General features: G+C 36.5%; 1 protein-coding gene across 1 annotated transcript in view; it reads right to left on the bottom strand.

Annotated features, from left to right (window-relative positions):
• The window catches only part of VPS8 (VPS8 subunit of CORVET complex), a 235611-nt gene that overhangs the window by 97099 nt on the left and 113069 nt on the right, over window positions 1-25443 (bottom strand). Inside the window, 7 exon segments of the mRNA XM_070582453.1 lie at window positions 2446-2535; window positions 7473-7571; window positions 8764-8848; window positions 9593-9675; window positions 12995-13051; window positions 14377-14496; window positions 19198-19269. Of these exon segments, the coding sequence (XP_070438554.1) occupies window positions 2446-2535; window positions 7473-7571; window positions 8764-8848; window positions 9593-9675; window positions 12995-13051; window positions 14377-14496; window positions 19198-19269 (606 nt within the window).

The following is a 25443-nucleotide window of genomic DNA, read 5'->3' as shown; positions in this document are numbered from 1 at the left end:
AATTCTGAAAACAATTGATCAGAGGACTATCTCTTGCCATCAAAAGTAAAGGTACTTTATAAAATTTGTGTGAGATTCTCACACAATCAATAAAGCTCTGCAATGAAATAAATACTTCATTTCTTTAAAAGAAATATGTAAGACTCTACAGTCCACAGTCAAGTAGCCTCTTTTTGTTTTATCCATGACACTTCAGCTTTTATATATTTGTCTGATGAGTGACATTTATATTCATTTACCTGGGCTCTCTGCCACTAAATATCTTTTGAGACTATAGGAAAAAGAAAATTCTGCAAAGGATAATCTTACATTGTAAATGACAGTAACAACACTACAAGCAAGAAGATTCACTGGAACTGCTGACTTTTAAAGGGGGGAGAACCTTTGTAGGTTGAGAGTAGTTTTAGCAGAAATGTCCTCCTGTCCCCATCACTGGACTGGACTGGGTGACCCTCCACGTTCTTCCTCAGTACCCAGGCAGTGCTCTACCATCATCAAGTCAAACTATTTTGCAACTGCCTTTTGGCTTATTTGTCTTCTTCCTTGAGCACGGGGCTACATTTATGGTTTTGTATCCTCAGCACTTAATAATGTTTTTATTATTATGTCCCACAGCAGGTACATAAATATTTGATTAATGGATGAGTCTTTATCTTGATTTAATGGACCTCATCCTGCTGGACAACTAAGCCTGATATCTGGGAGTCATTTTTAACTCCTCGCATCACTTTCAATTAATTTCCAAGCCCTATACATTTTCCTTCTCAAACATATCTTGGACCGGTCCTCTCCACTGACTTAGCCCTTAGGTCCTCACCATCTGTTGCCTAGACCTTTTTCCTTCTGACTGGTCTAAGTGGTCTCTCTCCTCCATTTGCTCTCTTTGCCAGACCATTCTCCACTCTAAAGAGTTAATGTTCTATAAAATGAATCCAATGATGTCATTCCTTTTAAGAACTTTAGTAATTCTCCAGTATACAGAAGATGTATACTGGCGTATAATTTCTTAGCATTACACAGAAGATCGTTCGATATCAGGCCCCAAACTCTATTATCCAGCCTCTATACTTTTAACTCCTCTGCTCCAACATGCCTTTTATAGCTTACTCTAATGCTTCTTCCACCATCGTCCCCAGCACATTATGCTTCACATAGACTGGATCATTCTCTGAATGTTGCTTCAAGCCTTCAAGACTTTACATACCTATAACCCTTTATGTAGCAAGTCCTTCCAAATTCTCTGCCTGGAAAACTGATACCAATCATTCAAGATCCAGTTCGGGCATGTCTGGGAACTCTTGTCTGACTTCCTCACACAGTCTATCACTCTCTTTTTTCCTACAGCACTGGCTTTTTTTTTTTTGGTTTTTTGAGGAAGATTCACCCTGAGCTAACATCTGTGCCCATTTTCCTCCATTCTGTACGTGCGTTGCTGCCACAGTATGGCTGACAAGTGGTATAGGTCCACACTTGGGTTTCAAACCCACGAACCCAGATTGCCAAAGCAGGGTGCACTGAACTTAACCACTATACCATGGGGCTGGCCCCCGACAGCACGTTTTACATATGTCTGGTGTAGCACTTAGAACATTGTTCTGTGGTTATATAAGTGCTTCTCTGTTCCATAGGAAAAATTAAAGAAAAGATAGTATTCTTATTTGTGCCTCCGAGGGCCTACCATACTGTGGTACACAGTGGAGCCATAATAAGCGTTTAAATGAATGAATTCCTTATTTTTGTTTCTCATGCCAGCTGCCTCCCTTTCACTGCTCTGGTCTCCATCTTGCATACCTATTCTCCACCACTATTATTGCTATTTGTGGACCCTGGCTTGTGCTTCATGTCCCTGTCATTGTCCTATTCCCTACCTCTATCACTTGAGGCCATAGGTGGTAAGCAAAACTCACTACTAATGCTGCCAGGGTAGTGACAAGTGGAACAGTAGGTCCATAAAATAGTACTTCAAACTGAGCATCTCAATATTCAGCATGAATATACTTGTATTCTAGTTAAGATTTTCCAAGAAAAATTCTAAATAATCAGCATTAACCCAATTTGAGGAGACAAAAGTCTGAATAAATAACATGAACCTCAAAGAGAATACAGTTGTAGTTCCTACAGCAAAAGAAAAAGGGAGGGGGGAAGGATCCTCTGTGGACTAAGACCTCTAGACTAAGCACAGGCTATAGCTCCAAAAACGTTTCTGTGATGCTAATATTTGTTATGTACAAAAGATGAACTCCCTTCATTTCCAAACTCAGAGATCATCACACAACTACCCCCAAATACACACACACACACACACACACACAAAATGTGTAGAAACTGCTATTAAATGGCAACTATCAATTGAAGAAACTACTACAATCAACGGTTCTTTGGTAGCTATTCAATAATTGTCGCTCCTCTAGATGCTTCTTCCCAGTGTGTTTTTCCAATATTTACCTGAAGTTTTTTAATGACTGCTTCAATCTGTTCAGAAAAGTGAGTAGCAACCAGCTCTGCAGCTTTACAGGGCTTTAGGGACACCAGTTCCTGGAGTGAAAGAAAAAGATAAAATGATTCTTACGGTTAAATTTAAACAGAATTTCCACAGATGTGGAGCACGATCACCTACCTCAATATTTTCATGAGCTTCTACACTGCATTTCGGGAGACCTTGATATAGGGCCTCAATTTAAAGGCACATTGCAAATGAGCAAAATTAGAAAAATGCCATATAAAAAATCAGGTTTTGATATAAAAGGTAATTCAGAATTCTTAGAAAATGAAAGTACTAAAACTCTGGATCTAGGCCATGACATCTACAGGATGAACAGAAGGAACAGAAGCTTCCCAAACTCCCTATGAGTGAATTTCACCCTTGAGCTTAAAATAATAATTTGAAGAAATGAAAAAAAAAGTATAGTTGCAATTTTTCTGGCTAAGAGTTCTAAAATTTTACTTCTGATGCTTGGTGGATTTTGAAACTAGAATTGTCTTAAGAAATCAACTAAGGTCATAAGTCTTAAATGAGACTAAGAGGTTGACCACTGTTAACCACTGTTAATAAGACCTATTTCTATCAAGTCTAAGACTTCCAATCTGCCCTTTCCTTGAACTTTCCCAGACACTACTGGCTGTCCTTTTCTTCCTGAAACTCTCTTCTTACTTGGTTTCTGTGACCTGCTATCCTACCTTTCCAACTGCATGTTATATGGCTGAAAGGCAAAGACCCACTATAGATCAACATAGTATACTATCAAAAAAAAATTCGTTAACTTATTGTGACTGCAATATTCATGATATATCTAACAATTGAGTGTTAGTATTTGTAGATTAATAAGTTGCTGACACAAATAACTGTAGTTTATACTGCTTTTATACATCTCAAAACAGAGAAGGCACCACTAATCAATATCACAAATGAAAAAGGGGGTATTATCACTCGTCTGCAGACATTAGAAAGATAGGAAACTATTATGAATTAATAGAGGTCAAGAACTTGAAAATGTAGACAAGATGGATAAATTCTTAGAAAATATAATTAATAAACTGACCTAAGAAATAGATAACCTGCATTAATTTTTAACCATTAAAGAAATTTAGTGAACAGTCAAAAATCTTTCCATATGGAAAACACCAGTCTCAAATAGCTTCACTGCTAAGTTCTAGGAACCAGTGAAGGAAGAAATTATTCCAACATTAATTAACCTCTTACAGAGATAGAAAAAAGGAAACTTCCTCAGCTTGTATGAGGCTAGCAAAATTTTTTAAAATATCATTAGCAATAGCATTTTTATGCTAAAAAATATAAAGTTGTGACAGTAAACCTAACAAAGGATGGAAAATCTCTACAGAGAAAATTATAAAACTTTATAGAAAGATATTGAATAAAGGGTTATACCATATGGTCACAGATCGGAAGACTCAGTATTGCAAAGATGTCAATTAAATTCCAAGAGATTGAGAGATTTAATGCAATCCCTGTCAGAATCATAAGGTTAAGAAAATTTTTTTGGTGGAACTTGACAAAGTGATTCTAAAACGTACTTGGAAGTATAAAAGGTCGAGAGCACCAATATTCTCTTAAAGATATCAAGAGTTATTATAAAGCAACAATATTTAAAATAGCATGGTACCGATACAGAGACAAATGGACCAAGGAAACAGAAGAGGGCCCAGAAAAACAGACCAAACATACAGATCCTTGACATACTTATGACAAAGCAGCTCTGCTGAGCGACGGGGAAGGCGACCTTTTAAAGCAACTGTTGCTGGGAAAATTGGGAAAACTGGGCATCTCTATTTAAAAAAATTAATTGGACGCCCCCCCCACCACCCCCCCCCCCGTACCATATAGAAAAACTGCTTTCAGGTGGACCTAAGATTTAAAGATTAAAAAAACCAAGAAAGCATTTAGACAATAATATAGGAGAACTTCTCCTTCAGGATAGAAGGGAAAAAATTATCATTTTGATGACATCAAAAGAAAAAACAACAAAAACCAACTTTTCTTAAAAAGAACCATAGAAAAAAGCCAGAGTGGGAGAAGATATTCACAACACATGTCTCTGAAAGACTAAGATCCAGGGTACACAAAGAACTCCTACAAATCAGTAAGTACAAAAGAGATTCCAGCAGAAAAATGGGCAAAAGACTTCAACAGGCACATCACAGAAAGGAAATTTAAACGGCCAATAAACGTGGAAAGGCCACCAATCTCATTAATAATTAAGGATATGTAAATTTAAAACATAATGAAATATCATTACACATCCACTAGACTGACATAATTTTAAAGCCTAGCAAAGAAATGGAGTCAATGGAAAATCTCACACAATGCCGGCATCTGGTAAAGTTTAAGATATTTATCCCAATTAACCGGCAATTACAGACCCTAGAGCAGGGCTTATCAAATTTAGCACACGTCAAAAGCACCTGGAGGGGTTTTAGACCATACTGCTGGGGCCCACCTCCAGAGCTTCTGATTCAGTAGGTCTGGGGTGAAGACTGAAACTACATTTCTATCAAGTTCTCAGCTGATGCTGTCAAGCGGGCCTGGGGATCAAAGTGAGAACCATGGCCCTAGAAAAATGCACGTGGCTGTGCTGGAGATGCATATAAAGAATGATCATGGATGGACTGTTTCTGATAGTCAAAACCTAGAAACAACTGAAATGTCCATTAACAATAGAATGGATAAACTGTGATAGCCTGTAAAACGGAACAGGATCCAATAAAAATGAACCACAGATACATAGAACAAAATATACAAACTTCTCAAAACATTGAAGAAAAAAATACACAGTATAACTTCATTTACATAAAGCTCAGAAACAGGCAAAACAAAAACATCTATTTTTCTGGATGCAGGCACAAGTAGTAACAAGATATAGAAAGGCAAGAAACTGCCAGAAAAACCAGGATAATGTGAGTATTAGAGGAGGCCGGGGATGGTAATCATGGAAGGACACAGGACGAGTCTAGGGTACTGGAAATAACTCTGTTTCTTGATCTGGGCCTGGGATGTCTGATTTGGAACTTTTTATTAAACTGTACATTTGTTTTATGCACTTTTTTGGATGTCTTTTCTATTTCAAACTAAAAAATATTTTAGAGAATCTAATAAAACACATTTTGCCTACATTGGAAAAACCACCTAAGCTAGAAATTCTTTACCTAGAATCCACAAACCCAATCTAAGAATGGCTTTTAGGGGGCTGTGGATCCCTGAAATTGTAAACAACATTATGTAGCTGAGCACATGCACAATATTACGAGGCACAGGTCCAAATTTTTCATTAGATTCTCAAAAGAGTTCTGTAACTCTGACAGCGTTAGGAACCGCTAATCTATACACTGTGTATACTGTCAGAAAACTTTACTACGAGGATTTTTCTCCCTACATATTTAATGCTGATTTTATTTACATTACTGAAGCCACAGAAGGCCTTCAACAAAAAGTCTATATATTTGTAATCGTGGCCTTAAGAGATATTAAAAAGTTCAAGGTGAAAAAATATGCAGATATGGGAAAAGCAGTCAGCACACAGAACAGTTGTGCAGCAAAAATACTCTTGCTTCTCCAGTATGAGTTTTCTGCCGAGCAATTTGTTTGCTCATTGATTAATTCATCACGTTTCACATTATGTAGAAAGACATAACTTCATTTCTGGATGTCTGGAGTCCATTTGCTGAAACCACTGCATAATGCAGATGAAGAGAAATGAAGAATGGGCCATAATGTAACTATGGAGACTTGAAGGGGATGATGAAAGGAAAAAGAATACAAAATGATTAAAGGAAAAAAGAGACAACTCGAAATAGGAGAAGTTTTCTTGGGTTCTTTCACCAGGATATATTCATTTTGTTGTTAGCAGGAGTATGATAATGTTAAATAACATATATATGTTCTCAATCCTGTAGATGAAAGTCTGGAAATTACTTCAGACCACACATCTGATCACTGACTGCACCACCTTTCACACCAGATGTTTCACATAAGATGCTGTTCACATTTCTGATCTTTCTACACTTTACAACCAGCAGGAACCAGAACAAAGTATTCATATCACATGCAGTATTTTCTTCGAGTTTCAGAGCTCATACTTTCTTACCATTTTTCAAATGTATAAAAATTTAAAACACGTTGAATAATCATATCTTTCACTACATCTCTAAACCCATCACCAGAGGCTACCCCATCACCTGATCTTTGCTACAAGGAGGAGAGAACCTTTGTAGATCCAAAAGTAAGAGTACCTCAGAATCTTTCGTTACTGTTTTCTTTTTTTTCAATAATCAGTGACCCATAAGACAGAATAGATTTCAGCACACCTGCCAGCTCTGTTGGTCTCTGAGGTACATTGTATGTTATGAACCTAAGGAAACTAAAGTGAGGAGTGCTTTGGGGTCCCTTTTCATAATGCATTCTGATCACATGTTCATCACACATGTACTGGTCTCTCCATTTAGGCATCTATAAGCATGGTTTTTAAAAAAGAACTTTTTGTTTCCAAGGAAATTCTTGCATTCTTGTAAAACAGCATGCATAAACAAAATCAGAATCATCATCCTGTTACCTAAGAAAAGGAAATACATCACAGAGAACAACTCACTGCAGTACGGTTTCTAAAATTCCATTGGGAGATTAGGGAGAATGGCTCCTAGCATGTGTTAGGGAAAAAGACCAGTAGTACTCTCAGAATCATTCTGTAGATTAGAACACTGTAAAAACCCACTAATATTCCAGCTTCTCAACTAGCTGATTGAACATGGGTTATTTTCATAAGTCATGATATAATAAATTGATTATCACATAGGCCTTACAAATACAAATATGAAGTGGAATAAATTATATGAAAAAGATGTTAATCCTCAAATAAATCAACTTAATAATATGACACCTGTCATTGCTTAGGTAGCAAAAAGTTAATTTGGGAGATATCCATTCAAATGGGCAAATTTAAAAAGTTCTGTGGAATCAGCACCTCAATATGATCCATTGCTTTCTGCCATACAGACTGCTTCTCCTCTGCACTGTGTCCAGGAATGGATAAGATATTGTGAATGTAGTTGAAGACTTCTTCCTAAAGAGCACAGACAACATAATTTATTAATTCATTCACTCAAACAATATTTAGTTTTCTATTCAGTTCCTTCAACATGTCAAAATTTTTACCCACTTCAGGGCCTTTGCATACACTGTTCTCTATCCTGAAACACTTTTCCATTGGCTTTTTGCTTGACTAACTTCTCACATTCCAAAAGTCAGTTTATATGCCACTTTCTCTGAGATTTCTTCCCTGGCTGCTCTGTATACGTCAGTTCCCCCATTATCCTCTAAAGTTGCACCCAGTTTCTCTTCTCTAGCACTCATCACAATTTGTAATTACAGTAGTGCCCCCTTATCCATGTGGGATATGTTCCAAGACTCCCAGTGGATGCCTGAAACCATAGACAGTATTGAATCCTACATATACTGTGTTTTTTCCTATACATATATATAATAAAGTTTAATTTATAAATTAGGCATAGTAAGAGATTAATAATAACTAATGATAACATAGAACAATTATAACAACATACTGTAATAAAAGTTACCATAGATCTTAGCAAATTCAAAGTATGACTTTTTCATTCCTTATTAAGTTGAGCACTTTCACCTTTTCATTTAAAGGAAGCACTTTACGGCTTCTCTTCAAATTGCCAGCATCTACTCTTGCGCTTTGGAGTCATTATTAAGTAAAATAAGGGTTAGTGGAACACCAGCACTGTGATAGCACAACAGTAGATGAATGGGTGAGTAGCCATACAGCCAGTGTGGACATGCTGGACAAAGGGATGACTCACGGCCCTGGGCAGGACACCACGAGATTTCATCACGCTACTTAGAAAGGCATGCAATTTAAAACTTATGAATTGTTTATTTCTGTAATTTTCCATCTAATATTTTCAGACCACAGTTGATCATAAGCAACTGAAACCACAGACAGCAAAACCGTGAACGGGTGGACTACTGTGTATATTTGGTTTTCTTACTGTCAGGTCACTGTCACTAAACTATAACTTCTAAAACTGCAGGAACTCTATCTGTTTTACGTATAAATGTATACTTGGCTAGTAGGAGGCACTCAAAATAAAACCTGTTGAAGAAAACCTTGAATCAGCAAACACATGTCCAAATATTTCTACTGGATAATTATACTTACTGAATAGTTATTTCTACTCGGTAAGGGAGTGCTGAGTAAAAAAAAAGGGGAAAATAGTCTCTTAACTCACCTCTCTTAGTGGGTCACGTAAGTAGCAATCAATAATTTTGTCATATTGGTGTTCTCGTTCATACATAAACTCACAAATTTGATAGCTACAACACAAAAGGGAAAACTTCAGTGTACCCAAACAGGCAGGTGGTTATTAGCTTACCATTTCAAGAAGTTGCTTAGGTATAGAGGTTAGTATTAATTAAAATTACTATAATGGATGTGATTTCTACTGTTCAATGAAGTTATACTACTTAAGGGAGATGAGTATCTGTCATTCCCCTAAATCTAGGTTTAAGATGCTGCTGAATACCATGTTTATAAGAAATTTCAAAGCTGGGTACCAAATAAATGTTAAAGCAACCATGTGTCACATAAAAAATAGTTAATATATTAGATATCAATTAAGTTTTTCTGTTCAGAATTAAATATGTCAAATGAAATAGTTAACAAACTAGATAAACAGTAGTACTAACATACTACATCTTATTTGCTATGTTAAATTCTGCATTGTTTATAACATATAAAAATAACTGTCAAAAATCTATGAAATACCATGGAAATTTTAAGTAAAAAAACCTAAAGTAATAAATCATAAGACTGCCACTTCATTTTCATACTAAAACAAATGTACAAACACTTTAAATTTACTTGCTGTTAATTTCTGCAAATTTTACTAATTTCTAGACTTGAAAGGCAAAAACTTTCATACTTAGGTTTTTTGTTGTTATTTGCACAGCCTTTCTTAATTAAGAAAACAGCAATGTGTCAATAAACTGGGCTTCAAGTTAGAGAAAGGCAATTTAATAGTTTTATGGGAACTAAAATTTGGCTTCAAAACAACTTACAACTCTGCTTTTTCTGCCATACGGATGAGCCGACTCTCTTCAAATTGGACTATGCCTCCAGCTTGCAGCAATTCTAAAAGGACCTGAACATTTAAAATAAATGAGTAAAAATACTGGAATCTACTTTTATTTACTAGCTCTTTAAGAGTCCATTCAGCCACACCACCCCTAACTTTTTTCCTTTTGTCTTATTACTTGCTCATGTTTCGGCCTGGCTTTCACATATAAAAGGGGTTAGACTGACATTAAAATGTTGACCATATCGTATTTAAGTCTTATAAAAAGATAAACGGATCTATCTTTCAAACATGGAAGTAATGCCACAGTGTTTGGAAATAAAGCCTAACTAGAATATCTGACTGACCCTCCACTGAGCTAAAAATGTCCATATATATTCTTTCAAGAAGTATATTTTTGTCTGGCTTTTATGTCTTATGGTGCTTTAAAATCTGTTGTTCACAGGTAGTATCCATGTTAATTTTTCTAATTAAACATTGGTGTTTTTCATAGTAGCATTATTTGCAAGAGCCAAAAGGTGAAAACAACATAAATGTTCATCAATGGGTGAATGCATAAACGAAATACAGTATATACATAGAATATTATTCATCCTTAAAAGGGAATAAAATTCTGACACATGCCACAACACAGATAACCTTAAAAACATCATGCTAAGTGAAATAAGCCAGTCACAGAAGAACAAATACCGTATGATTCCACTTACATGAGGTACCTAGAGCAGCCAAATCCATAGAGACAGAAAGTTGACTGGCAGCAGCCAAGGGTTGGGGGAGGGGATTCTGTGGAGTCATTGTTTAATGGGGACAGAGTTTCAGTTTGGGAAGATAAAGCTCTGGAGATGGATGGTGGTGATGGTTGCATAGCAATGCAATACACTTAACACCACTGAATTGTACACTTAAAATGGTTAAAATGACAAATTTTATGGGATACATATTACCACAATAAAAAACAAACAAAAACATTGGGGTTCATATAATTTTTATCACAACAAGAGGCTGAATAATAAAGGTGACTAGGATCTTGAGATTGATTCATCAATATTTTTAAATAAATCTCAAAATACAATAGAATCATTATATAGTAAATAGAGCAATATGAGAAAGCTCTCTCCTGTATTTAAGTTTAAGACCTAGAATGACATGACGCTTCTCAGAACTCCAGGAAATCATTTAACAAACTATTTCTCTAACACAGGAAATTGATTACTTTCAGGTTAAAAAACAAAAGGCAGAAAAGAAGTAAAACCTATCAAACTTAACATTTCAGAACTCTAATTTAATGTTTTTGAGTACCATAATGTACTGTCATATAGAATAACTGCGGAGTGAACCCCTCCTGCCAGAAGCCTCAATGTGGAATAACATAATAGAAATGCCATTAGCTGGAGCCAGTCTTACAACTCACTGGAGCTGATTTTTAAATTTTCAGGAATTTTTTAAGTTGGATGTTAAATAGAGCCATCGCTAAAAATTAAATTATATAAATTCAAAATTAAACAAATTAAAAACAAAGGTAATACTCCAAAAACTCACTGCTTCCTAATTTTACTACATTTTACTATGTATGCTCTCGAGGTTAGTTTCTGTGATTATATCTACAGGGTGGAAATATTACAAAAACTGTGGTATTGTTTATCTCTTCCAAACTCCGTGTTCAGTGACATCATGTTGGTAAGTTGAAATCAGCTACAGTGGGAGTATTTACACCACGGAAATTGTCAAATGCTATAAATCAGGGCTTGTTACATTTTTAAAGGGTTGTAAAACAAACAAACAAGAACATGTGACTAAGACCACACATGACCTATAAAGCCTAAAATATTTACTCTTTGGCCCCTTACAGAAAAAGTGTGCCAGTCCCTGATTAGGAAAGTGATGGAAATAACATTAATAAGGCAATCAAACTTAAAAGTGTACACGTCATAGTCATTACATTGTGAATAGCACAAAAAAATTAAGAAATTATGTTCCAGTGCAGGTATTCTAAAACTGTTATCAGATTCAGCAAAGCAATCTCTTCATTGATGAACGAGTGAAGTTCTGACATGCTTTCGTGGCTGCACTCTCATCTTATTCATTTACATAAACGAAAATATCAACCGACATTGATATCAGAACTACACTTGGGAAGCCATTGTTAAACTTTTATCAGCACAACACTGGAAAATACTAAAAAATATTGCATAAACAAATTATTATACATAATGAACAGTACAAGAGAAAGAGTGCTGTATTAGAAGGGAAGGAATTGGGTTCTAATCTTAGTTGTGACCTTGGGCAACTTCTTCAGTTTTCTGTATTTTTAAAATGAGTAGGGAAAAAACCTACAAAATCTTAAAGGGGACTCCAGTAATAGAACATTACTATCCTATGATTACTTCTCAAGGTTCAGCTTTTACATTTAGGTTTGGTTTTGATTTTAATTTAGTTGTCTATATAAAAAGTTATTTTATATAGCAATACCATGCATACCAGGATCCACATTTCCTGTCAGTAGAGAAATAGGGGCAAAACGAGAGTCCATGTAGCCATTTGTATTCAATATAATTTAAGAGAGAACCACAATTTTAGCAGCTGTTGTCTTCCCTAAGATAGTCTGCAGCCGTCACTGGGCCACAGCTGTGCAGAGAAAGGGGTCACTCTTGCTATCCCATGTTCTTATTTGAGTCTCAACCTCCCAGCTGGGCACTATTACCATAAAAAATCAGCACAGCTCTCAAAACACTTAATCTTTGTAGCTTATCTGACAGAGTCTGGCTACCAATTTTAAATAGGTTGACTCTCTTAGTGCTCACAATTACAGTGGGTAAGCTTTTAAAGAATCTTCCTCGTAAAATGGACCCTACAGAAAGTGGCATAAGTAGAAAGAGGAGGTGATCGAACAGTTACTATCGCACAGTGACTTGCGGAGGGACAGATGGATTCTGGTCTTCAGAAATGGCCAGCCCTATTGCAGTGGTGCTAGAGAGCACACCCAAAAGTTGAGTGTCTCAATACTCAGGATTCTGCAGCCTTTCTGATTCAGGATCATTGTAGCTAAGAGTGGTTACCAGATTAATGACACTGGTGAGAAGCAGGATACAATAGGTGCCAACTGTTCCTACATAATGGAGAAGGATGAAGTGTTCTCTTTAATGCCATGTTGAATGAAAGACAGGTCCAGTCTGCTTAGAAATTTAGTCTGACATAAGCGCCTTATACATGTACTTCAACCAACCATCCACACTATTTTCTGGTTGTCACTTTCTAGCTTAGCATTAGGGTTTGTCACAAGTCATTTTCACCTTATGTCTCATGAGGTCTAGAATGGAAGGGTTCTTTTGGGCTTACTCTGTCTTCTTTCCCATTCTTTAGCAAAAAGAGTTCTAGTGGTTCATACCTGCTGTCTTTCAGAGTGTCGTGAGTCATCGTCAGGACTACAGAGGAATTCAAGGACCTAGTCAAAGAAAAGGTATTTTTTTATTGGATACCAGCATGCATGCCATAACACTGACATAATGAAAACAACACCTACCCTTTCTATATCACCAACTCATTCACACTCAGCCATAACAAATACCACAGTATACAGTATCTTCCCAGCTGATGGCTCTAGTACATGGCACAGCAGGCTCAGGCACACTAACAATTTAACATGTACCTTGCACACATTTCTTTACTGTGTTTAGAAACATGATTAGAAGGCAGCATCATCTCTATATCTTAACTTTAAGATCCCTGATACCGTGGACCAAGCAGAGCACGGACTTTGTGAAGTCAGGCCACTTGAATTTGAACGCTAACTTTATTAACAATAATAACATTTATTGCTAATAATAGCACTTATTAAGTATGACCTTGGATGAGTGACAACCTCTCCAGGCTTTAGTTTCCTCATCTGCAAAACGGGGGTCACAACTATACTAATTTCAGACCCACTGGGAGCATTAAGTTAATATTACGTATTAAAGCTTTGGAATCGAGTCTGGCACTGTGAAGTGCTCAAGAAATGCTACTCGTTATAAGCAACTTTCTCCAGAAAAAAAGTATTTTCTTTGCCACCTGTGGATTTGTAGGAGATAATTAACTGGGATTTGGAGATATCTTTAGAGCTTCAGAGTCAAAGTCATTTATTTGTAAGTAAATTTAGATTTTCTAAAAGTAATCTTTCCTTCAGATGATCAACATCATAGTATTCCTACCAGTGAGACGGGTGATTCTCACATTGGAAAATTCTTCAGCAAAGAATTCTAGGCAATTTAGAGCAACACAATAATTAAGAGAACAGAATTTCTATAAACCAATCTCCACAAACCACACTCCCATGACACCAAGTTACCAGGCAAAGTCATAGTATCCAGATATATTATTCTGTAAACAACATACAATTTAGATTCAAACTGAAACCCAAACAGGCTTCTCCCTGATAAGAAACTTATCCTATAGGCTGTTTTATTAAGAAACAGTGTAGGGGTTGGCCCCATGGCTGAGTGGTTAAGTTCGCGCGCTCCACTGCAGGCGGCCCAGTGTTTCGTTGGTTCGAATCCTGGGGGCGGACATGGCACTGCTCATCAAACCACGCTGAGGCAGCGTCCCACATGCCACAACTAGAAGGACCCACAACGAAGAATATACAACTATGTACCAGGGGGCTTTGGGAGAAAAAGGAAAAAATAAAAAATCTTTAAAAAAAAAAAAAGAAACAGTGTGATCCAGTGAAGGGTTCTACGAACAGTAAGTAGAGTAAAAACAACTCTAGTTCTCATTGTTAAAGACACTCACCTGATCAAAAAGGGTTCTGTTAACAAACAAAGTATTGTCAGGCTTTGCGAGCTGCCGGGCGAGGAACGTAAAGAGACACCCCACTTGTGAGGGAGTAAAATCAGAATTCTCCACCATAACCTGATGAGCAAAGAGACCATTTATTCAATACACCATCTGGTTTGACACAAAAAATATACAATTAGAAGGAGGGGGGATGTCTCATTACTGAAGACTCATGAAAAGATTCTTTTACTGACTGTGCAACAACTCAATAAAAGAGCTCAATACCATTGAGAGAAGGAGCACAACTACTCACACACTCTGAAAGGAAAACATGTTAGCGATTTTGGGCATGTTTCTAGGCATGACTCAGATGAGAACTGAATTGTTAGAGAGGTGGATTTCAAAGAAATATTGATCATGTTTCCCTCTTGAATTCTTAAAAGAGAATCCTACTCAAATTAATTTACAGTAAATTAATAACCCTCTTAAAAATCTGCCCACTAACACAGGAAGAAGGAAGTTGCTTTGGGGTTTAAAAGATAACTTGAGAGGGGCTGGCCCCGTGGCTGAGTGGTTAAGTTCTCGCGCTCTGCTGCAGGAGGCCCAGTGTTTCGTTGGTTCGAATCCTGGGCGCGGACATGGCATTGCTCATCAAACCACGCTGAGGCAGCATCCCACATGCCACAACTAGAATGACCCACAGCGAAGAATATACAACTATGTACCGGGGGGCTTTGGGGAGAAAAAGGAAAAAAATAAAATCATTAAAAAAAAAAAAAAAAGATAACTTGAGAGTAAAAGCATCCCAGAAAAGAAGTCAGCTAGCCCACGAATCAATGAAGGAAATGGCTTCTGCCTTGTCTATAAACAGTTTCTTGAACAGATGGCTTCATGTAACAGGCTTTTTACAGCCACACACAGTTATCAAATCATAATCATTCCCCTGCTTTAAGAGAGCTCTTATCTCCAGAGTACCTACTATGTGTAAGATGCTATGGCAGACACATTCAAGGGAATTATCAATGAGACAGGAAGGTGAGACAGGTAAATGAATCTTAAAAGGCATACTGTGATCAACACTATTACAGAGGAACAAATGACTACAGAAGCACACTGGGGTAAATTCACTTCAACTGGTTAGACAGGGAACTTGAAAAGAAATGAGAAAAGTAGCTTTTAAATTAAGCTTTAAAGCCCATGAGGAACCCGTGATGGGGAAATGGCAGGAGAGAGAGCAATCCAGGCAGAGGAAGAGTGAGCAAAAGCATGGACACAGGAAAACACCGTTTGCTTAGAGAAACTATGTGTTTCATTAGAATGCAGAGCATGCATGCAGAGGAGGCAGAAATTCGATACAAAAAGATTAGGCCTCAAATGTCATTCCAAGGAATTTAGAATTTATTCCATCACAAACTGGGGAGAGACTAAAGGCGTTCAATCAGGAAAGTTGATCACGATCAGTATTGTGCTGAGGTAAAACTATCCTGTCAGCAGTGTGAAGGATAAAATAACAGAGGAAGACCGAAAAGGTGAGAGACCAAGATGCATGTGACTGCAGGGGTCCAAGGGAGAGACAGACGGGTTCTGACCAGGGCAGAGACAAGGAAAACGGAAGGAGGAGCAGGTGCAAAAGACACTGCAGAGAGAGAGGAGACAGGACAAGTATTCATATGTGTGGAAATATGTGGCTAAAGGAGGAATAAAAAATAGATCTTGAGCCTGACAGGCAGGTAGGATAATGATGCCATTAACAAAGAGAGAATGCAGAAGTTTGAGAAAGGATCATGTACTGTTTTGGACTTACTGGATCTATGGCAGCAACCCCACAACAAATTAGGGAACAGCACCCTGTCTCATCTACGGCAAAGACCTAAGTTCCCTCCCTCCATCCTCTATTCAAAGATAAACATTTCTCCTATTATAAAGCATTCCCTGGGGGCTGGCTTTTGGCCTACCTCTTCTTACTGTGCTAGTCATATATACACTTCTTTCACCCTTCCTGCTTTTAGCCCAGCAATCACAGCTTGCTCAAGTGCATAATCAGTCATTTCTAAGAGCGTGAGGATATTTCAAGTTGTAATCTGTGAGTGTGTCTCTAAATTCCAACTGATCATATTCAAAGAGCTTTCTACAGCTTTAGAATACTCAGTCATCACTCTCTTCCAGTGTGCGGACCCTTGAGTAGAACTCAACTGCTGGGGCTCAACTAGTGCTTGTCTCTGCTTTTAGCCCTTCCTTTTGCTCTGTAAGCAAACTCCTTAACTGTCTGATCCTAGAAACATCTTTGAAAACAGTTCTAACTCACAGCCAGTTCCCCTGGCACCTCAGCAAGTGTCTAATTGGTTATCACCCTAGAAATTTTGATTTCTCTCCATTTCCTCTCTCCGACCTATTTCAGAGACCATGCTGACAAAATCTGTAGGGCAATCCTGTACAAAGTCACATATTAACAGCCTTTCTCCTCTCTGTCTGCAGCCATTCAGCACACACAATAATGCCTGAGATCTGATGCTCATTCACCTGTTCTCTGGTCACTGCCTATACTCCCACTGTCACTGGCTCCCTCAGAAGTACCCTTTAACAGATTAGTACAACTCTATTACCAGAAATGAGAAAATAATCTCAAAAGTTCATTCTTCATGGACCCAAGGTAAATACTATCAAAACAATATATAAGAGTAGCCATTCCCCAATAGTAAGAACTTAAGTACTTACGGAGATTTCTTCTTTTCATTTGGATCATTCTTCTAACTCAGTATAGTTTTAAATTTAAATTCCAATTCAATCAACTTGAAAACATTTCTTGTATGTCTGCTAAGTTGTGGGCATTGTGCTAGGCACATTCTGGGCATGTTAAAACAATGGGCACCCTCCCCCCCAAAAGTCCTCAGAGTCTATACCTACAGGAAGCTCAAGTCTGGGTAGGAAAATACACATGTAAACAATTACTAAACAGTGTGTCTAGTGTAGCATCAAGTGTTACATGAACACAGAGAAAGGGCAACTAATCAAACTGGAAGTATGGGAGAGGATCCTAAATGAGTTTCTCATGGATGCTATTTGAGTTACATCTTGAAAAATGGTTAGGAATTTGCCAGGCAGAGAAAGGAAAGGAAAAGGCATGACGGGATGAAAGAAAACCTATGCAAAGAATATAAGCCACAAAGATGACAGAGAAAGTTCAGTGAATTCCAACAATTTAGTATGGTTGAGGAGTTCATAACATGGCGGGGCGGTGGTGGGTAGGAGAGAGGAGCAGTTACAGAGAAGTAGTCAGGGACTAAAATATACAGAAGGATCTTGGATGTTACATTAAGCAGTTTATATGGGTACGGAAGAAACTAGTACTTGTGCTCCAACATCTGTTCTTCCCTCCTAACTTAGAAACAGAATTCCTTATTTTGAGCTAAACACATGGTCACCCGTAATACAGAATATATTTCTCAGTCTCTTAGCAGCTAACCTGCCATATATCTAAGTTCTGATCAACACAATATAAGCAGAACTGTTGTAGATAACTTCTAAGAAATTTTCTTAAAGAAAGGAACACTCACTTCTTCACCTCTTTCTGCAGTCAGGCTGGCTAGAAAGCAGAGGTGATGGCTGGAGCCTGAGCAGCCATTTTGAACCAAAAAACAAAAACCATGTACTAAGAATAAGAGCAGTAAGACAGAAGGGATCTGCATCCCTGATAAGTTTGTGAAGCCACTCTACTAAATCAGGTTGCTTATTTCCAGACTTACATGACAAAATAAATTCCCATCACAATCAAACCACTGTTAATTTGAATATTCTCTCACAGCAGAACTTAATTCCAACTGATCTAATGGGAAGCCATAGAAGACTATTAGGTAGAGAAGAGGCAAGATCACAAATTAAACAAGGACAAGATGATGTATCGAGAAACCATTTAGAAAGGTATTTTGGGCATTTAGGTGAAAAATCTCCATATTAACCACCTGGATCAAACTGGCATTATTTGGGAGCTTAGCCATCCTGTTTGTATTTTCATCACTGTCAGTCTTACAAGGTCAATAAATAGCTCAAATGACATAATGTATATAAATGTGCTTTGAAAATTATAAAGAACTATTATAATTGTAATGCATTAATGTTATGCACAGAGAACATTTTAATTTTGGTCTCTTGTCCAAAATAATCTAAAAGTCACTAAGAGGAAGAAATCTCTATTTTATAGCCAAATGAACAGGATGAAAACTCTAAGCTTTCAACTACAAGAAGAAATTGGCCTGGTTGAAGCTGTGCAGATGGAAAGGAAAAAAATCTGTCTCTGCATTCATTCATTAGCAACAGCATGAACCTCAAAATAGCTTTGGACTGAATCTAGTTAGATTCAGACCGGGATGATCGTCTTTGTGTGCCTCAAGTCCTAAGTGTCACCCATCATCTCAGTACAACGGTAAAACTACCTTAGCAACACTGCGATGATGGTATGAGACAGAAGGAGATTATTTACATTAATTGTTTTCTCAAAGCACTCTGAAGTTAGTTTCTATCGTTGCATGTAATCATACTAATGTAGCAATTATCACAATATACTTTTCTCAAGAGTAGTACCCTATATCCTTGTATCAAGTCTAAAGCTGAGAGACATTAAATCTTCTTTGAATGAATGATTAGTATTTCATTCAACTTTTGAAGACAAAGACATCATAATAAAATTTTTAAAAGACTGCAACATATCGCTTCATTAAACAAGATAAATGACTGTAACACAGCACTTCATTAAACAAGATTATTTTAGAACTTGCTATAAAATAATTCAACTTTCTTAATATAAACATCAACACAAAGACATTTTTTCTGAATACTTACTTTCAACAAAATATCCACAATACGTTGTTGATATTCTACGGCTTGCTTGTCATTTTTAAAATCTTCAAAAGTCTAAAAGAGAGAAAGAAAGTTTTAAAAATAATTATTTGTAAATTTTAGAAGGAAAGAAGATATTAAATTCTTATTAATAGTCAAGTAAATTCCCAAATAAGATAATCATTCTTCAGTAGTTTTTTCCTTATATATCTTTAATAACTTATTTTTAGTGAGTTAAGTAGAAAGCTACAACATTTAATATTGCACAGTATTCTGAAACTTTAAAAATAGATAAAAAGCATAAAATATGGTGATTATCAGGCAACCAAAAAGTGATTCAAGAAAGGAAGGCAAAGTTTACAGGCAATGAAAAAGAAAAAACACTAATTGCAAGACACAATTGGTGACCAAGAGTTTGAGAAGGATGAAATACATGTTACATGCTCAGCCATCATTCCATCTGTGCTATTTGGAAATAATAACTGAAATACAGTTTGTGAACTGTCATGAAAAATAATTTTCATAATTTCCGTGACAACTAAGAAAAAATGATGTTCAAAGATAGTTAAAAAAATTATTATGGTAAAATGCCACAATGTTAAAATCCTCAAGCCAACATACAAGGAAAAGGCACCCTATTTTCAAAACACTGCCAAGTACAGGACTTCTTATTTTATGTCCCTGCTCAAGTAGAGCCAAATATATTTTGAATAGAACACGCACCAAAGTAAATGACAGCACCAGATTCTGAAAATACCTAGTACGTACAGGATACACATATGAAGGAGCTGAAATTGTATCCACTACCAAAAAATTCAAATGAAAATGTTTATTGAATAACAAGAATGATGAAAGACAAAGATCTTTCTTATGGTTCTCACTTTGCACATTAGGCTCTTAGAAATATTTAAATCCACACAGCAATAATTTACTGCTTATTTTCCTGAGAAAAGAAAATAGATTACATATTGTCCCAATAGATTAAAAGAAAACAGGAATTTCACAGCCACGAACCTTCAAGACTACATCGAGGTTACATTCAAACCAGAATACTTGCTGTTCTGTAAATTGGCCCTGAAATCCCCCAACTTCTCCAAAGCCCCTTTGCTCACGCTGTTCTCTTATGAGCACGCCTTCTTTCCCTTCTGTCTGACACACAGTAAGTGCTTTAAACAAATGACTGCTGATTTGTCTAGTTAATTACAGAGAAAAAGAAAACCCTTTCCTTTTTTTAATCTTTTTTTCAGCTATACTGGTTTGCTGCCAGTTAGTTGAGATATGCTGAAATGAGTAACCAAGGAGACACAGGAACTCTTAATCTGGAAAGCTCAAACAGAAGATACTTTGATGTTTAAGCAGGTTAAATATGACCCCGACTGAAGACAGACAGGGGGACTAGAAAGTCTCTCAGTTGTATCTTCAGGTTTATGAGAACAATAAACACGCACAAGCTCACGCAAACATCCCCCAGCCCAGCCTGCCAAAGTGACATGTCAACTCTGCAGGTACAAACTGAAGGTACTGTCTGCTAATACAAGTGCTATTCAACTAAAACACAAAAACATGGAGAATTAACAGATGCATTAAAATACTACAGCAGTGACAGCAAGGAAAAAAGAATTTCCTTATCCATTTTCCTTTTGATAGCTTGTATTCACTGCTTTGAAACAGATATTGAAAGTTTACTTCTGTAAACATAATTAAGTGGTGATATACTATATTATGAATATTAGGATATTCATAATGACATATTTTGGTTGTAGTTAACAAAATGGCACATCATTGTTAAACCATTATCATTCCACAAAGATGCTTCTAATTGTACAATGCTTGTTAGAGGAATAATACGCAAAGATGTCCTAATGGAGAATGACACAGTTTGCGAAGCACAAAGGTAGACCCAAAACTCAGTCCAAAGTCATCTGGGAATTTTGTCATAAAAGCTTCTTTCCGTAGTCCCTTAAAAATTATTACAGAGTTTCTGTAAGATAATGCTGATTGGCTAAATCCTAATCTAGGGGTCAACAAACATCTCTGAAAAGGGCCAGAGGGAAAATATTTTAGGCTTTGTGGGCTACATGTGGTCTCAACAACATATTCTTCTGTTTTTATAACTCTTAAAAACGTAAAAAATATTCTTAGCTTGCACAGGCAGAGGCCAAATGGAGCAGAACTTGGTCCACAGGCTGTAGTTTGTGGAGCTATGTCCTAACACCTTCACACATCCCCCAACAAGATCTGTGTATGATAAAAAGAGAGCAAAAAGAATCACCCACAACCCAGGCTAATGGGAAAACTAGAAGGACAACAAACACTACAAACTTCAACTTACATAAAAGTGGGAAAATCCACATCCCAAATTAGCAGAGTTGGCTCCAAAGCCTGTAACACCATAAAGAAGTCAGGATAGAACTGGGGAGAAGAAAGGAGGCTGTGACAAGGTTTCACTGGTAGCAGAACACCTATAATACCATTCAATATTCACCTCCAGAAGCAAAGAGAAATCCACTCTGGGTGAGAAAACACTGACATCAGGTCTGAGACCTGGTGGATCAGAGCACAGGCCAACAGGAAGATTAAAGAAGGGGTCTGGCAAGTGTGGATCAGAGGTCTTGGTAAGATATGGCTTTTGGGATAGAGGAGGTACTTTGGAATGGGGAATTATTCATGGTAAAGAAGGAGGTGGCTCAAGATAAAGATCCTAACTAAAACAAGATAATGTCAAAGATTGAGAAGATGACAGACTACCTTCAAAAGACACAGGGTTTGCAGGTTTAGAAACTAGGCATGGATCTGCACACCACTCGTCAAGCCATGCTGTGGCGGCAACCCACATACAAAATAGAAGAAGACTGGCATAGATGTTAGCTCAGGGACAATCTTCCTCACCAAAAAAAAGAAAAGAAAAAGAAAAAAAAGAAATTGTAGTTAATTGTAGCAAATGGAGAAGTCACTTGAACTAGGAAAACAAGTATGCAATTTTCCTCCACTCTCCAACAAAGTCACCTATTATTGCTAGTCCAGAAAAATCCAACACAAAAAATGAGAATCAAAACAGCAGATGCAGGCACTCCAGAATAACACAAAATAAAAACTAGCTACAAGATAGAAGTAAACTATAACGTTATCCCAATATATATTAAATATATTTAAACATACAACTGCAGATTTGAAAGAGTATCACAGAAATTTAAGAATTCAGGAAAGAAATGCACAAAAAGCAGAAAGATACAAACTAGGAGCTAACTGAACTCAGAAAAAAAAAACTGAAAAAAAAGACAAAGTCATCTCAAAATGAAGACAGATTTACAAGCCACCAAGGGAGAAGAGATATGATCAAAAGCACTGTAAGAGAAATAGAGAATGTAAGTGAAAAGAACCAAGAAAATGAAATTTGAATAAAGAAGTAAAAGAGATCAGAGAATAGGTGATAAATACAGACGATAAAGAAGACACAATACAAAAATAGTTGGAGTTTCTGAAGATGAAATATAAAATACAGTCATGCACCACATAACAACGTTTTGGTCAAGACCAGACCACATATACGAGGGTGGTGCCATAAGATTAGAATCATTTAGCTCAGGTGTACAGTAGGCTATACCACATCTAGGTTTGTGTAAGTACACTCTACGATATTTGCACAATGAAATCACCTAACGATGCATTTCTCAGAATGTATCCCTGTCATTAAGCCATGCATGACCACAATAAAGCAGAAAAAGTATTCAAATTGAAGAAAACTTTCTTGAAATAAAAAGACTTAAATTCACATATTGAAAGAGTCAACAGTATATAGAGTAAAACTGACCCAGAAAGTCAATTCTGAGTGATATCTTAGAGTAAAACTATTATTTTAAATATAAGGAAAAAAGTATGCTGGTTCCGTAGGAAAAAAGACTGTGTCCCTGGGAAAGTAAAGAAAAATCAGGCTAACATCAGTTTTCTTGACAGCAATGTACAAAGCAAGGTAAGAGGGAGGCAATTTTTGTTTTAATTTATCAAAATTTGAAAATTGTACAATAGTAGACAAAACATTACATTGAATCCTCATCACTCAGAAAAGTACACTGAAAACTACAAAATATTGCTGAGAAAAATTAAAGATGACCTAAATAAATGGAACAATATACCTTTTCATGGGTCAGAAAACTCAATATTGCTAAGATGTCAATTCTCAAATTGACTAAATATTAAATACAATCCTACTCAAAATTCCAGCAGGCTTTTGTAGAAATTAACAAGATAACTCTTCTATTCATATTGAAAAGCAAAAAACCTACAAAAGACAAAGCAATTTTGAAGAACAAAAATATGGGGAGCTAACGTAATGTGATTTCCATACTCATAAAGCTACAGAAATCAAAACAGTATGATAGTATTGGCATGAAGACAGACAAACGGACGAATGGCATAGAACAGAATTCAGAAGTAGACCCACACATATTCAGATAATAAATCTCTGACAAAGTACAAAGACAATTCAGCAAAGAAAGGACAGTCTTTTCATTAAATGGTGCTGTAAGAGCTGGATATCCATATGCCAAAAAAACCCACAAAAACTTGCATCTAAACCTTGCATTACATGCAAAAATTTCTTCAAAATGGATCATAGATCTAAATGTAAAACCCAAAACCATAAAACTTCTAAAAGAAAACATAAGAGAAAATCTTTGCAACCTTGGGTTAGGCAAACATTTCTTAGATACGACATCAAAAGCATGAATCACAAAACAAAACTGATAAATTAGATGATTAAAATTTAAAACTTCTGCTATTCAAAAGACATTGTTAGGAGAATGAAAAGATAAACCACACACTGGGAGAAAACATTTGCTAGGCTTACGTAATATGATAAAGAACTTGTATTTAGAATTTATAAAGAACTCTCAAAACTCAACAAGAAAAACACAATTTAAAAAAATGGGCGAAAAATTTAAACAGATATTTTACCAATATATGGATGGCAAACATATCTTCTTGGCTAACATATTTTAATAAAAAGATGCTTAAAATCATTAGTCAGAAGGAAAATATAAACTAAAACCACTATGAGATACTACTACACCTATTAGAATGGTCAAATTAAAAAGATGGACCCTACCAAGTGTTGTGAGAAGACGAAGGAAATGCTACTCTCGTATACCACTGGTAGGAATGTAAAATGGTAGAACCACTTTAGAAAACAGTTTCAGTTTCTTACAAAGTAAAATAATACACTTAACAAATAACCCGGCAATTCCATTCTTTGGTATTTACTCAAGAGAAATAAACTTATGTCCACACTAAGGCCTATATGTAAATGTTCATAATAGCTTTATTCATAGTAGCCTAAAACTGGAAACAACCCAAGAATCATCCACTGGTAAATGTATCAACAAACTGTATATCCATAAAATGGAAAATTATAGAGACATAAAAAGAAACCTATTGACACAAGCAACAGCATGGATAAATCGCAAAAGCATTATTTTAAGTGAACGAAGTCAGAAAAAACTACCAAGTTTATGATTCTATTTAAATGACATTCTAGAAAAGGCAAAACTGTAGTGTCAGAAAGTATTGGGACTGACTACAAAACTGCAGAAGTGACCTTTTTGAGGTGATAAAAATGTTCTATATCTAGATCGTAGTAGTGGTTAAAAGATTGTGTATATTTGTCAAACTCTTCTCTTGAAATGAGTGAACTATATTTTGTATAAATCATACTTCAAGAAAGCTAAATTTAAAAACTTTACTTGAAAAAATATTCCTAAATTTAAAAAAGTAGGAAATGTAATTTAAAAATCTGTCACCATCCCCATTTGGGAATGCAGCCAACACTTGGTGCAGGCATGGAAGGAAACCTCCACTTGTCTTCACGGCATTTCAAATTCATTAAATACATACGAGAAGTAATTACTACATCTCCCGACTCCTCACCACACCCTTGTCCCCTCCCCCTATCTCCTGAGCAGCTTGTTTCTCCTTCGATTCCCTACTGAATAAACAAATAAACCACTACATATCCCGTTCACCAAGTCAGGAATCTGGGAATTTTTGATGCTTCTCATTTGTCTTATCCTTCACAGCCAACTGCACAGTAAGCCCTAAATCTTAGGCCGCTATGCCTCCTCAAGTATCTGTGAAACCCTTCACTTCTTAGTACCCCACTGTTACTGCCCGCATTCAAGCCACCATCACCTTCTCTTTAGATTACCACGAAAATTTGCTAATAGATCTTCTTGTCTCCAGTCTTATTTCATTTCA

This window comes from Equus przewalskii, chromosome 18, assembly GCF_037783145.1.
Source record: "Equus przewalskii isolate Varuska chromosome 18, EquPr2, whole genome shotgun sequence".
NCBI lineage: Eukaryota > Metazoa > Chordata > Mammalia > Perissodactyla > Equidae > Equus > Equus przewalskii.
This window is presented reverse-complemented; position numbering and strand designations above follow the sequence as displayed.